This window comes from Corapipo altera, unplaced genomic scaffold, assembly GCF_003945725.1.
Source record: "Corapipo altera isolate COAL_440 unplaced genomic scaffold, ASM394572v1 44, whole genome shotgun sequence".
Classification (NCBI taxonomy): Eukaryota; Metazoa; Chordata; class Aves; order Passeriformes; family Pipridae; genus Corapipo; species Corapipo altera.
The window spans coordinates 2,785,521-2,801,017 of NW_020884880.1; the positions used below are offsets into that span (position 1 = coordinate 2,785,521).

At 38.9% G+C, this 15,497-nt stretch overlaps 1 protein-coding gene across 2 annotated transcripts in view; it reads left to right on the top strand.

Moving 5' to 3' along the window:
- Window positions 1-15,497, top strand: part of LOC113945180 (probable acyl-CoA dehydrogenase 6) — a 79,282-nt gene that overhangs the window by 53,794 nt on the left and 9,991 nt on the right. For both annotated transcript variants that reach the window (XR_003526978.1, XM_027639066.1), the window contains exons 4-6: window positions 175-281; window positions 5,934-6,101; window positions 11,553-11,726. Coding sequence is in view for 1 of the 2 variants with exons in the window: in XM_027639066.1 (XP_027494867.1) it covers window positions 175-281; window positions 5,934-6,101; window positions 11,553-11,726 (449 nt within the window). In the remaining variant the exon portion in view is untranslated. The remainder of the gene's footprint in view (window positions 1-174; window positions 282-5,933; window positions 6,102-11,552; window positions 11,727-15,497) is intronic.

Sequence of the window (15,497 nt, forward strand, 5' to 3'; positions counted from 1 at the left end):
ATAGAATCACCCTTTAGAGGGTATCAATTCTCTCTTTTAGCTCTGGGACAGCTTTTACCTAGTCATAGGAAAATTGATCGTTGTATGGGTAGAGCAAAATTTGTAACTAACTTCTAAATAAAATTTACCTTCAAAAGCTTTTAAGATCCTATCTTTTTCATTATATTATTGCAGGTTTGGTTCTGATGAGTTGAAAAAACAGTTCCTTGCACCAACTATAGCTGGTGATTTTGTGGTTTGCCTGGGAATCAGTGAACCTGGAGCTGGATCTGATGTTGCAAGTAAGTTAACCTAGCAAACTGACAACTTTAGACGGCCTGTTATTTTAATAGAAAAAATCTTGTTTACCTGATCCTTTTGTTTGCCACTATCATTTGTAAGAAACGCAAAGGATAGAAAGTCTGGTGTGGTGAGGGCAAAAAGTAATATTCCAGGAGCGGTAACACATGCTTCTGATGCATCCAAAATCAATTAAATTTAATGTATTTGTCAGGTGAATCAATAGCTATAACCTTGTCTAGGCTAAATGCAGCTGTCATGCTGGCCCCAGTTTTCTCCTAGTGTTTGTCCTGCTGCTGCCTCCCCTGGTCTGTCCGGACTCACCCCTGGCCAGAGCGCTCCAGCCCCGTGTTGGTTGCACAGCTACTGTCAGGCATGCAAATTTGCACACATACATGACAGGTAACATGAACTGTTCAACTGTACTAAAACTTGCACTGCTTTAAAACAGACCTCTCCATTAAATGTGGGCAAACTGTGGAGCCACTCTGTTCTGAAAGTGATGGCATCACTTTCACAATGAGTTCCTCTTGCTCATCCCTAATTCACCACAGCCCCTTCTGTCATGCCTGAGAAGCAAAAATATCTCTGAATTGCTGATTATTTTATTTAGAGCTAATGAAGAATTTGGCATGTCAAATCTATTAGCTTTGTGATTTAGTTACTTTGCATGCATGTTTTTTCTTGTTTTAGTGCAAGAATATGTTTAAAAATATGGACAAATGAAACTTTTATTCTGAAGTGCCTGAGGCAGTAGAAAATTTGAAGAATTAAATTAAAACACATATTGTAGAAGATGTGAAAGATGTCTCTTCTGACAATGAATCATGGACTTCAAGGAAAAGGGATTGATAAGAAACCACTTTTAGAGGCTTACTTATTGAACAGAGCATGGCTAATTTGAACATATTGTGCTCTTAAAAATTCCTGAGACAATGTCTTCCTGTAGACAAGCTTGCCGAGTTTGACAGAAGTTTCTTCATCAGAGGAGTCCTATGTCTGTCTCCTTGACCCAACTCATGTCGTTGTCTCAAGACAAATAATTTTCCAGTGCTTGAGCAGTGGTGCAGCAGGTAGATTTCAAGAGAGTTAATGGGGATAATGAAATAATGGGACTAAATGATCCATTGCTGTTTTCCTTTCTAGTTAATTGAATTTGTTCATAAGAAAAATTCCATAATTTTTATAGATTTGTTTTTCATTAAAACAATCAGAAGTTTGAATTTTGCTAATGTAGGAAATACAACATCATTTATTTTAATGAATGCCTCTCTAGTTTAATTAGGTGATTATCAGAAATTTCTAACTATGAATATAATTTGTTTGATGCAGTGTTCCAGATAATAAGTAACATAAATATTCTTGTTGTTTATCATCTAGTTTAATTGGTATGATATACCTGAATTAATGCAATTACAAACAAATTTGGAATCAACTAGGATTACCTGATGAACCTATGCTGCAACTTGAAGGCAGACTGCAGGGTGAAATGACAATGCTTTCTAACCTGTCATGGAAGATCTGATTCCTGGTATAAATTCAGAAACAACTTATAGTGCTTCCAAAGAATAGTTTAATGGACAACTTAGTAATGCGTAGCACTAGCTTGTGTTCTGAGTAGCACTGTTTTGCACAAGGTAGAGAATATACTATCTTCAGGTGGCCCAGCTCTAAAGCAGACCGAGCTGTGTGAAGCTGCTCGTGGTACTTGCTTTGGTTTCTTATGCTCTTAGGATGTTTGTCTCCCTCAGATAAGTGGAGGGACATAGTGAGTTGGGGACATGCTTCCACCCTGTGAGCTGGTATATTTTATATTTAATAATGACACAGAGGAAGGTATCTCTAGCATTTTCTGCTGCCAGTTCCAAGATTACTGAAGGTGATATGAACACAGAAGAAAAAGAAAGTGTTTATCTACATGAGAACTGAAATGTGCCTTAAAATAATTTATTCAAAATTCATCAGCACAAAAAGTGCTGTGACCATTAGTCTAATACAAAATTCATGTCAGTTTTAAGAAACACCTGTCTGCTTTCAAATGTAGTTGTTGTATATTGTACATAATACAATATACATAGTACAATGACTATGTGCAACAAATCTGATACAGATTTGGCTTGAGAAGAAGAACGGTACAGTATGGTTGATATGGAATATGTGTTTAATTTCAGGATTTTTGGTACCACAAATTATACACATTTGTGTTAGTTTTAATGACTGGATTCTTGGTACCACAAATCACACACATTTGTGTTAGTTTTAACCATTTTGTCTCATCCTACCTCACTACTATTCCACAATTTATAAAATGTTTTGCGGATTATCTGTGGGGGATATACAAGAACACAGCATGGAAGACACTTCCTCTTTCTTCAAGTTCTATCTTCCAGGCAACTGTACCTAATAAGGCTGTTCATATCTACCTCTTTAACATAGATATGTTGCCCCATTTTGTCTCAGTGGAATCCAGTCCTTCTGTTTTTCTGGGTCGAGGTACTTGTACTTACCATGTTGAATTTGAAAAAAGATCTTTCCTTTCTTGCTAGGCAATATCTCAGTTGTCTGTGTTGATGATGTTTCCCAGGTTTGTGTCACCTGCAAATTTCTTTAGTGTATTCCTGTCCTTTTAAAGATCATTAATGGAAATATTCAATAAGTTTTGTCCTCATATTCAGTGAGGACCTCAACCAGTGCCCTCCCTGCACATCAGCACTTCCTCTTTTAATGTAACCTGATGCAATTTCCCCTTTTGACTAGTTCCTTATGCAAATTTCCACTTTTTTCCTAATTCTTATCTTTTCAAATTTTAATTCATAGTTACCCAGAAGTGTCAATTTTAGCTTGAGTGGTCCAACAGGATTTTTCATGTTCTGCTTTTCTCTAGAAAATCCCTTTTCATAATAAATCGGGTTGGGTTTAAGCAAGATATCACAGAAAAATTGAGTTCTCTTTTCTTTACAGAAGTATTCTGAGGCTGCACACATTGCCAAAACCAGCAACCTCTCTTTACACTAATTTCAATTTCTGTACAGTCCTTCCTGTAGCTGTTTTCCTTTGTCATCTATATCGTGAATCTCTTTGTAATCTCCTGTGGAATATTTACTTTTTGAGGTGTCTTCTGTATGCCTCAATTTTTTCCCATTCACTTTTTATTTCTGTGGCTAAAAAAGTTTTGTTTGCCACCTCAATCTTCTTTGATTTTGTTAGTTCTCATCTAAAAGATATAACTTCGTTTGACTTATCACGGTTCTTATTTCTGACCTCCAAACTGTAGCTTACTTTGATGATTAATTGTTCCTTTCCTGCAGGTCATCTCCTGTTTTTTTGAAGTGATTATTCATTCAGTTAGACTTGAAGGTATTTCTTTAAAGTTTGGTTTTTTTTTTTCCTTTGCTAATGATGCAAATTCCAGATATGTGTTCTTCGTATTTTACTTTGAGAATATGTGTTGCTTATCTTTGATTGTAACATTAACCTTAAAAGTTGGAGCCAACCTTGCCTTTAGTCAAATCTATTTAGAGCACGGCTGGACTCAAGAGAACAGTGGAAAAGAAAATTGAGGCTCAAGTATATGTGATTTGAATAGTGAAGTGACCAGCCCTGATTGCTTATATGGCACTAACTGTATCATATGCCTTTCAGTAATGCCTTGTGCTCTTTCATAGAAGCGGTTCTCACAGCATGCTCTCTAAGTTGTTGAGTTAGAAAATCTATAGAGTCAGTGGCGTGGGCTTGCAAAAATGAATTACTCACTGAAGCAGGCTTTTCCCAGAGCTGTGCTCTATCAGGGAGAATAGTTAGTCAAACATTCCAAATTATCTTCATAGCCATATCCCTGAGACTGAGTCCACTTGACTTTAGTAAGTTGTTAAGTAGGTTTTCAAAGCCTGCTGTATTTTAAAAATAAAACATATTGACTTGATCATCTTTCTTCTAATTAAAAAGAATCAACTCTTCATATGTTCATTTTTAATAGTTGTTTCTCAAGTGTTTGAAGTAAAATGTCAACCATTGAATCTGAGAGTACTTGAACATTCTCATTAGTAAGGCATTTGTTCTATAATCTGTATTTGGGTGACTAGCAGCCTGTGACGCCATGCTTGCAAGAACTATTTACATTTGTGGTAACATCACAGTGCTCATTATTCCTCTGCAGACCTTCCATGGAACCTCTATCTAATCTCTTCAGTAGCTGTTCCACAACAAAGACGTGTGTGATGTAAATTGCTGTGTATGCTGCCATCCCTGTAACACTATTTCAATAGAGTTGTATTTTTTTTCCAGCTCTTTGTGTCCTTCGCTTGTTATTTAGTCTCCATGTATATGATTGTCCAGTGTCTGTGTCCATGTATTAAGAGCGTCAGTACTTTAGATTCCTTCACTTTCTTGGACTTCATTATTATACAGATTTCATATCAAGTCTCTTGGACAGATTTGGCATAGTCCTTTCACAGACTGAATAGCTCTATGGCTGCTGTTTTTATCCACATTAGTACTATCTCTTTGCTGTTCATCATTATCTGCTTGTACATTCCTTTAGCCGTAGCTATACCCTGTACTCCTTATTTTTATACCTTATACAATTTTTTCCCATCATTTTTCCCCTGTTCCTTCATTAGCAAGACTATTTTTCAGCCATGCTTACCTCGGTCCTAGTTTGTCTTGTAAATGAAGATCAGATGCTTGGCTTTGCTTTTGGTTTGTATTTAGAGCCTTTGGAAGAACATTCATGTGCAGATTGAGTGTGTATGAAAGTATAACCAGATGACTCAAATGTGCTTCCACTTTGCTCTCTGACTCCCACTCTCCAAATCTACAGCCCCCCTCAGTAACTGGGCTCTTACAGACTTTACAGTCTCATTAGATTTATAGATGCTATTAGGGGTATGGTGGGGTTCTCTTATACATCACCAACTTATAGCTGGATATATTGGAGAGTCTTCCTCAGATGGGGTTCTAGTTGAAGAAGTTCCATTGCAGGGGGAAAAAGCCAGTTCTTTGGAAATTCTGCTGAAGTGTAAATAATAACTGATTCACTCTGGCTGTCTGTTGCAGCCAGGGCTGTGCAAACACATGGAAGAAAATAATTTTTTGCCAGTGGCTATAAATAGTAGGTGTTTAGAACTCCATCATGTACAGCCATTCATAGCATTTAGACTTAGCCTTTTGATAGTTAACCAACTTTGAACTTATTGCACCATTCTGACCAAGAACATGCAGGAAGTGCACGTAGATATATCTTTATTCATACACGGTTGTTGAGACTTATGTTTAAGTCAGGGCTCTGAAATTAAAGGCCTCCTCAGTGACTAATGTGCACAGAACCACTAATAGATCACCTCAGAGCAGAATGCTTCTGTCCCAAGTTTTTGACCACCACATTTACTTAGGGAGTTTTCTGCTTTCATCCACTGGGATGAAGACTCCACCTAAAGGAGGGTAAGAGTAGTGGTCCTGTTTCCCCGGATTGTCTTCTAAGAGTTGTCCATACTGGTTTACCTTGTGCCTGGAATGGTTAGAGGACTTGGGAGGTACGAGGGAGAACCGAATATTAGTTGTCTGTCAGAGCAAGAGAGTGACTCTGCTAGTTGTATCGGGACCAACTTATCTTCCCTTCACAAGAATAACCCTTCATTTCCTATGTTTTGAAATAGATATCAAGACAACAGCTGTGAGAAAAGGTGATGAATATGTCATAAATGGTGGTAAGATGTGGATTACGTCTGGGAGCCAAGCAGACTGGATGTGCCTGCTGGCAAACACCAGTGAAGGACCTCCCCATCGAAATAAATCTCTCATATGTCTGCCAATGAATCTACCTGGTAATAACACATCTAATTTGATTTTATTGGTGTTTTTGTATATGCCTAACACAAGAAGGAAAGGTGTTTGACTGCACCCATAAATGTTATTCTAAGTTAGGTGTCATACAAATTTGATAGTGAATTGCATTTGCACACTTCTATGAAAAAATAGAAAGGGGAAGAAAGTTAAATATTTTTCAGACTTCAGCTTGTGACTCCCAAACAATTTTACATGGAGAGCCCTTTTCACCACCAATGAATTTATAGATGCTTTTAAGATATGTTTGCATGGGAATACTTAATAACCATATGAAAATAGAAGGATAAAGAATTTAAAGATTTCAAACTTGGGAAATACCTCTCAAAATAGTTCTAATCCCATATGCCATTACCTTCCTCCCAGGAACCCATTAGCAGACTGATGCTGTTGGGGTGGGTTTACTGACCAGTTGGATTAAGTGCTAGAAGGATGCAATGCTGTGCTGTGTGGGTGGTCCTGATCTTCCTCCAATAACCATCCTCCACCACCCAGCCTGATGGGCTTGCTGAAAAGAAGTGCAAGCATACTGAGTGCTTCATGGCTGTGCTGTGCAAAGGGATCTTTTTGCCAGGGCACTATCAGTCTAAATTACAAAAATAGCCTGTGAGTTAAACGTGGGCTGGAGCAAAAGATTCAAATATCTTGGAAGTAGGGATTTGGTTTTGAAGAAGACTAATAATTTGGGTGAAGATGTGGAAGAAACACATCCTGATCCATAGGTACAAGTTTCAGTGGTACAGTCGACAGTGTCTGTTCCTGAGTAGTCTGCAGACCTTGCAGACATAATATGCTGTATGCATGAAGGACATTATTCAGAGATGATGCACTTAAGGTTGTAGTAGTGGGGATCTTTTGCAGTTTGACACCTGTTCAAAAGTTTCGAAATCTTTTTGGTAGTCATTCATTTTAATATTTAAAATATGCAATGTATTAATTTATGTAATATATAATATATTTAATACATAATTTTAAAATTAATGTTTTATATCGCATAATGTATATTATTTTACATATAAAATATTTAAGCTTATGGTATTTATGTTGATTCAGTTCGGAGTATTTTACATACAAAATATATGTCATTATTGGCATTATGGGCATTTCACATGGAACACCACCACGGCAGTGATGTGAATGTGATATGTTCAGATTAGACTGAGAACAAAACCCAGGTCTCCAGTGTTGCCAAAAGAGAATGATGAGAGCTTCCTAAGGGAATGCCTTTTAAGTGAATTTCAGTATGGAGTAAGTCGAGCAAGTGAGTTGCCCTGGGAATTAAGCAAGTTCTGAGTGGGTTGTGTTTCTACAACTTCTGCTCATTTGGGACAGGCTTTGAATGGGAGCTCACAGGAGACGGACCTGAACTGCTTCACTAGTTGTAAACTGTCCTTACCAATAAATGATCAGTGAACATATAACTCAGAGCCAGAATCTCCCTGAATTTCCAGGTAAATTCACTTATCAGATTTGTCTGCTGATAAGTGAATGAAGTCCTTCTTGTGATTTTTCATGAAAGGGTCAGAATGCAGATGCAATACTACTTCTCTGAGATCAGTCTCCCTAAAACAACAAAGCAGCTGACCCACTGTCAGTGGCAAATCAAATATGCAGAAATTGACTTACAGGTTTTCAGCTACTTTGCCTATTCCAAAAAGACACATGAATTGTTCTAACTTTAGGAAGGGGAAGTTTTTAGATCTCACAGCCACAAAGCAGACCTTCTTTACCTGCATTAAACAGATTTAGAGTAGAAAGATTGCCTGATTGAAGCTGATCTGCAGGAAGTGTAGAAGTCTTCCTAGAAACAAAAATTGCACTCCTCAAAGTGTATATTTTAATTCTTCTGTGTGATATACACATTTTTCTACAAAAGGGTAACTCTACCAAGATTGGTGATCTTTTGAAATGAAGTATTGAGACAGCTGATTGTGCTCAGTGGTGAGTCGTATCAGTGAGGTTTTTCAGGAAGCTCCATCTGTTTTGATACATCCTAAGGATGTCTGTTGGCCAAAGATTGTACTCTGTGGAGGGCAGCAGACCAAGACTTACAGGAAGTGTCTGGAGGATATCACTGAATGATGCACTTTCAAACGTCTGTGGATGTATGTGTGTCAAAGCTCCAGAACAGCTGCAATGGAGAGCCAATGTCTGACTCACTGCTGCAGTCACCAGCCTATATGTCTGGGTAATGATTGATCCATCATGCAGGGTCCATCATTTTTCATGAAAATCTAAATAATTTCATACTTCTGTGATGGGGGGGGGGGGGGGAAGAGAAAAAAATTTCAAGTCTGAAAGCAAATTATTAATTTCAGCAATTGATAGTTCATTGGAGATATGAAGTAGGGTTTGCTTTGTCTAATTTTAGATGTATACACTGTCTATTCTGAGGTGAAGCAAGTCATTGTCTAGTTTGACAGAGACTGCTGAATACATTTCTCATAAAGGGAATTTCAGTAGCAGTAGTGTGAATGCACAGTAGATATCCAAATTAGGTGAATACTCCTCATACTTACAGTTTCTTAAAAAAAAAAAAGCTGAATTTTTCATAGGAGGAAAAATAATCTAACAAGTTGTAAAATGTCTGTGTGTAAAGTATATAGATAAATGGCTTGCAGCTCTAATCTGGTAAGTATTTGTCCTCTGAGCCCTCAGATAGCACTAGAGTGGGTTGCAAGGAGGAGTTAATAAAGAGAAAAGCATCCAGGGGAAGGAAAAAGAGCACGTTTCTCAGGTTGCAATTTCAAACGTGTCTGTTTCCATTTGTAATGGCACTAAATGGTGTTAGGAGAGAGCAACTGCCTTTCTCGTGAGATAGAATATAGGAAATAAAAGAGATTGTCAGATGGCTTGAGGAGTGGGAGAAAATGAAAAATCAAAGATGTCTGGGAAGAACTTCCCAGGAAGAAACAGAGCAATCCATCTCAGTGATACTGGTGCAAGTAGCATAAATAGCTCTGTTAGAATGCTTTTAGTGAGTTGAGCACTTGGCCTTAATAAATAGAGATTTTTTTGTTATTGTGTGTGATTTATTTAATACAGACAAATTCCAGGAGTTATCTGGGCATGTACTGCTGCTGGTAATTTTTCATTTATAGTACCCCTTATGAAGAGAAGGAAGATAATTAAATGAAGTAAAGGAAGATTTTTATGCCCATATGTTGGCCAAAGAGATAATTATGTATCACTGTCTTCCAAAATGTAAAGCCTGTGCTAGCAACAGAAGGAGTATTACAGGAGGCTGATGCAGTTTGGCCTCCTTCTGTGAGAGAAACGTGAATTAATCTAAGAGCAAGTGGAACTGGTGGGGCATGACAAAGGAAGATACTGCTGGATTCATGAAACTTGAACACACAACCCAATCTGGAAGAATTACAGATAGAAATTATTAGCACATTTAGCTAGTTCAACCAAACCTGTTAGAGCTCTCCTCAACAGTTGTTGTTGTATGTGGGTCTGGGAAGAAAACAACAGGATTGATTTAGTAATATAAGAACTGGCAGCAATTGTGCTTTTTCCAGAAGCGACCTTAGTAAACCACCCACTAACAAGAGCAGTAAGTGCATCTTCATACGAGTGAGGAACAGTGATTGCATAAAACCAGCTGTCTTTAGACCAAAGACATGATCTTTGAGACTCTCAAAGAAACCAAGTAGTAATATTCCAATGGGAAACAATGTTCCAGAAATCATTTTGGCCTGTAAATGGCTCAGTATGTGGTTGTTTGCCTCTGATTTTAATACAGAAACAAACCATAAATGCTTTTGGCTGACTGGGTGCAAATTTCTGGATAATTTTCAATTCAAGAGTCAAGAATTTTTTTACAGCTGTCCTGATTTTCTTCCTGCATTGAACACATATCAAAGCAAGTATTCCTAACTCATAATCTGTTTACAGATTGGTTGGCGGGGGAAAATCTTGAGTGAAAATTGTGGATGTCTCTGTGGACCTTATTCTGAGAGCAGTCTTGGCATGTGGAAATACTGTCAGTATTTCATCTCTGTGAAGAGATGAAACTTTCCACAACCTTATTCAGTGCAGCCAGAGAGTGAATTTGAAGGAAATGACTGCCAACTGCTTCTGCCTGCAAAACCAAAGTGATTTTCACACAGCTGAAAGCCTCCTATGAGTAGAAGTTGAGATGTCTACATTAGTTCAAAATAGATGTTCTCTGAAATCCAGGAAGAATAGCAAGATACAAACCAGTACAGAGGGACCACAACAATCTGTGTGTGGTGACCAGATCCTACTGAGCCATGTTAGAGAGTAGCAGAGGATTGAAAAAGATAGAATAAAGAGAAAAATATTAACAGAATACCTCCTCATCACAAAGCTGATTAGAATACTATGTATGTGAATAGCAAAAAGGTTTGGTTTTCTGCAAAGATACACATGTTGATTTGGAAGACAGTTTTTCTACATATTGACTTGGCAGATGTAAATCAGCGGGTTTTGCTAATTATTTTGTGCCTGGTTGCTGTCCTTCTTTTACCTTTGAACCATTCTTGGCTTCCATCCTGAATAATTGCATTAGCCTCAGAGCAACAGGAAGGTAAAACCTGAAGGCAATGGAATTGCCACAAGAAAACAGTAGGTGCCTGTTAAACTCTCTTGGCATAGTGGTATAAGCCATGCTTGCATCTGAACAATAGGAAGAAAGAGCTTGAAGCTATGAAAAAACAAACAACAGGAAGGAGTTCTGCCTGGTGTGATGGGGTAGCTGAACTCTTACATAGACAGACCTGAAGGAAATGGGTTCATCTTCAACAGACCATTGCATGTGGGGCCAGAATCAGTGCAGTGTAGGGAGGTCTCTGTGGAAGCAAACCCTCCCACAAACACGTCCACATGAAAAATCAGAGGAATGAATAATGATCATTGTTCCAGAAAAAATCAGGGTGGGCTAGAAAGGGGAGAACAAATGAGGAAGAGAGGGAAGGAAGAGGATTTCCAGAGGGAGAAATTGTCTAGTTGCACCTTAAAACATAGCTCTATTTTTGTCATTATTGAATATTTCTCTACTGTTTCACAGCAGTGCAGGCACTCAGCAAATACTGCCAGATTGAATTCCAGCACTATATTACAATGCTAGATAAAAATCAAACATAAGCAAATAAATAATGCATTGTTTGAATATGTGCCTGAAGTGAGATTATGACTAGTAAACATTTATTATTTGGGGACATAATGAAAAGTGGGACCTTTACAATTCAAGTTTCTGATTTGCTGGTTAAATAAAATGGAAAAAGTCTTCGAAAGGAGATTTGGGCCATTTTACTCCAGAATACTGTTGGGTTTTTCCTAAAGGTAGGTTTCACTGTAGTCTTGGAATGTACCTTCACATCTGCAAACTTTTCTTTCTGAAAACGCTTTACTTGTTCATAGTGCTTTCATTTTTTGAGGCCTTTCTAACACCCCTTTTTCTTTAGGCATTCATGTTGCTAAAAAGATAGACAAACTGGGCATGAGATCATCGGATACAGCTCAGATCTTTTTTGAAGATGTAAAGGTCCCCAGCAAAAACCTCATTGGTGAGGAAGGAAAGGGTTTTACATATCAGATGTTGCAATTCCAAGAAGAGCGGCTGTGGGGAGTAGCCACTGGTAAGTCATCATTTGCGCTTCTGCGGCTGGGTAGGGACACAAGGGTCACTCTTCGCATGACTAACAGCACTTTCCTTTTCTTGTAAGCTGCGATGATATTTTACGATCTGTTTTTGAAATCTGTCATAGCCTAGATACAGACAACCTTCAATTTCTCTAGAAAAACCTGAAATAGAAAGCATTTTGTGAGGCATCACAGAGGCTGTTTTGTTTCCTTCTCTCGGTGCTTCTCTGCTGATAAGCAAATATGGCATCCTGTTATGTTTGCTACAAACATAGTGCAAAGGCTAACAAAATACTGGCATGAAATAGAAGGATGTTGACTTCTCCCGTAGTACAGTAAATTATGATATTTATCCTGGATTTTAGAAATTTAACTTATTGGCTGTGTAAAGAAGTGTCTCTTACAGGATGTCAGAACTTTGTTTTTGCAGATCTGTTTTACCTCTGTACAGCACCAAATTGGTACAGCACCAAATTCCTTTCCCTGAAATTATGTTTTCAGAGTTTCTGTTACTCAGAACTCAGGCAGTACTCAAATCCATGTACTTGAGTTGTATGGCTTGTGGATATTCCAGAAAACCAGATCCAAGTCTGGATGGTCCATTTTCAACCTGCAAACTTTCCCCCTATCCACAAGCATTTGCTTCTTGAAGTTAAATATAATGTGGTTCACGGTAAGAAAATTGATCCTCTTTAAATTTCAGGGTTGTCTTAATCATGTCACTGTATTTGTGCTCTTGTGCATTCCCTGTCTCTACTGTCTGTGTGTGGCTGGGAAATTTGGAATACTAAGAAGTGGTATTTTGATTCAGTGAGCAAATAAAAAATGGCTCTCTGTTTTGAGTTGATCCCAGACCAAATATTTTGGAGTTCAAATGCTTTAAAACAAAAATCTTTGGCTTGAGAGCCTGAGATAAATAGGAAGCCTGAGAGTAGTTTTAGCAAAGGACAGGAGGTTACACTTGCAAGGGATGTCACTGCAGGCTCAGGCAAGCCAGAGATGTGATCCTACCACTGGTCCTGTTTTAATCAAGGAGTATGCAGACTGCAAGGATGTGCATTGTGCATTTTTATGCTTGGTTTGAAGTCTAAATTAAACAAACCATCAGAAGCTCTGAGTTGCAGTGAGCCTCCCCAGGCAGCAGAGTAGCTCGCAGCATTAGTCATGCCCCAGGCAAAAGTGACGTGCACTAACAGCGTTGACACAGAAAGCCTGGCAGGTTAGATCACTCCTGTTAAAACCACTGACAGCTTGGTACTGTCCAGCCTTGCACAACTGCCTGGCAGTCACCGTGCTCTGCCAGGAAATGGGACACAAGATTCCAATTCTTCTTTTTCCCTAGAACAACACAGTGGAAGCAGGTGAACCCTTACCTTGGATGAGCAGCCTGGGAAGGCCAGGGAGAGGCCATCAGGGAGGAAGAGCCTTGGAGCTCACCAAGAGACCGGGATCTGCCTCCTACAGTGTGCTGGCTACTGTGTTATACCTTGCTGAGCCCCCTGCTTTTGCTTTTATCCACTCTCTGATATAAAATGCATGAAAGTACTGGGAGCAGGGACAAGACCTATGGTTTAGGCAGAGTTCCAAACTTCGGGGGTAACCATTTGTGGTAAACTAGAAACCCTTGTTTAGAAGGGAGCCCAATATTTGATCGGTGAGATTTGTTACACGACAACATCTAGCTGTTAACTTCCACTCCTGCAAATAGTTTTACCTATGTCCAACCACGAGTGTTTCGCTGAAGGCTCTCAGATGTGCAAAACAATGTATGTGCCTTCAGTAGTTTTGTGATTAGGTCTACACGTTTAATCCTCAGCGTCACTTCTTCCCCTCAGAATGATGTTTCCATTCCTTCCCAGTTCATGGCTATTCATGCAACATTGAAAACTGTCAGTCTGCTTTTAAACACTTTCCAGATCAGTCCTGGCATTCTCACTTTCACTGCTTCCTAAAACTTGGAGAAGGCAGTTGATCGCCATTCTTGTCTACCTTTCCTTTTTGGGTGTAGTTTTGTTGTGTTTGTTTTTTTTGTTGTTGTTGTGGGTGGGTTTTTTGGTTTGGTTGGTTGTTTTTTATGTATTTTTAGTTTCAAGTACCATGTGCCCCAGCCTTCTCTTTATTAATTATATTCTTTGTGGCCAGTTTCCTTCTTCACTGATTTTTTTTCTTTTAAAATGTATTTTTGGTCAAACAGATTTAAAATACAGATGGAAAACTAACTTCCTGGAATCACAAAATTTGGTCCCAGGTGTGGTCTTTCCTTCTGAGTGACACATTATCAAAGACACTGGTCAAAATCGCTGTGCTTCTTGCTTCATGGAAAGAGAAGAGGTGCCACATGTGTCTGCCATGTTGTGACACTCAGTAAATATTGTCCATTTGAGGACCTGTTGCACTGATCACAGGAAAAGAATGTTGCTATGACAAGAAAGCAAACAGTTGTTCTGTGAATTGCTTAACTTGGAGACAAAGAGGGTGTCTCAGTGTCCATGAGAGAGCAGAATGGCACTTTTCTAATTACTTCTATCTGCTCCTGCAATCTCAGTTTTACGAGCACCATTGAGTCATGGCCAGTAACCAGGACAACAGGTCTTTCTGCATGGGCAACACATGTCCTTAAGAGACAGATTGTTCAGCTTAAGAGCTCACTGGACATCTCACTAGAGAGTTGTCAGCCACAACCTAAGAAAAATATATCTATTTCCTTTTCTTTTGAGAAGAAACATAGCAAGGCAAAGTATCTTTACACTGAGAAGAAGTTTCAAGTGGAAAAATAAAAGTTGGATGGAGGTATGAGGAAAAGATTATTCTGCATTTGGCAACTTCAAGTGCTTTCACACTTCTCAGCTGTGTGGTAGATCACATATGTCCTGCATATGCTGTCAGGTAAAACCCATGGGGCTACATTTGTCTGATGATGTGGAGAACACTTTATGATGAAAAATGGAAACAAATATACAGGGGAAAAAATTCTTAGGGAAAATGGGTTTCAGTGTTGTGAATGGCATTTCTCTGTACTGGTATGACCAACAAAGTATTGTGTGCTGTTATGTTGCACAAGGCTGTTGGCCATCATGGTATTCATGATCTGCTGCATTTCATTGCTGTTTGCTGCACAGCTAGACCTTGCTATGGTAGAGCTATGTTCATAGCTCTAAATACCTGTAGTCATATCATCACAGAATAGTTTGTGTTGGAAGGGACCTTTAAAGACCATCAAGTCCAACATCTTGCACTAGACCAGGTTGCTCAGAGCCTCATCCAACCTGTCCTTGATGGGATGGGACATCCACAATTCCTCTGGGCAACCTGTTCACCACTTTCATCATAAGGATTTCTTAGACTCATAGAATGATAGAATGGCTTGAGTTGGAAGGGACCTTAAAGATCATCTGCTTCCTACTCCAATACCATTCTTCCTTATGTTCAATCTAAATTTACTCTCTTTCAGTTTAAAACCAGTGCCCCTTATTCTGTAACTACTTCTGCTAAAAAGTTGCAATCTTTCTTGCAAGCTCCCTTTATATATGGAAAGGCTGCAATAAGGTCTCCCCAGAGCCTTCACTGCTCCAGGCTGAACAACCCCTACTCTCTCAGCCTGTTCTCATGGGAGAAGTGCTCCATCTCTTTAATCTTCAGGATCCTCCTTTGGACCTGCTCCAACAGCTCCGTGTTTGCTTTGTACTGTGGGCTCCAGCTCTGGATGCAGGTGGGGTCTCAGAAGAATGGAGTAGAGGAGGAGAATCACCTCCCTTGACCTGGTAGCC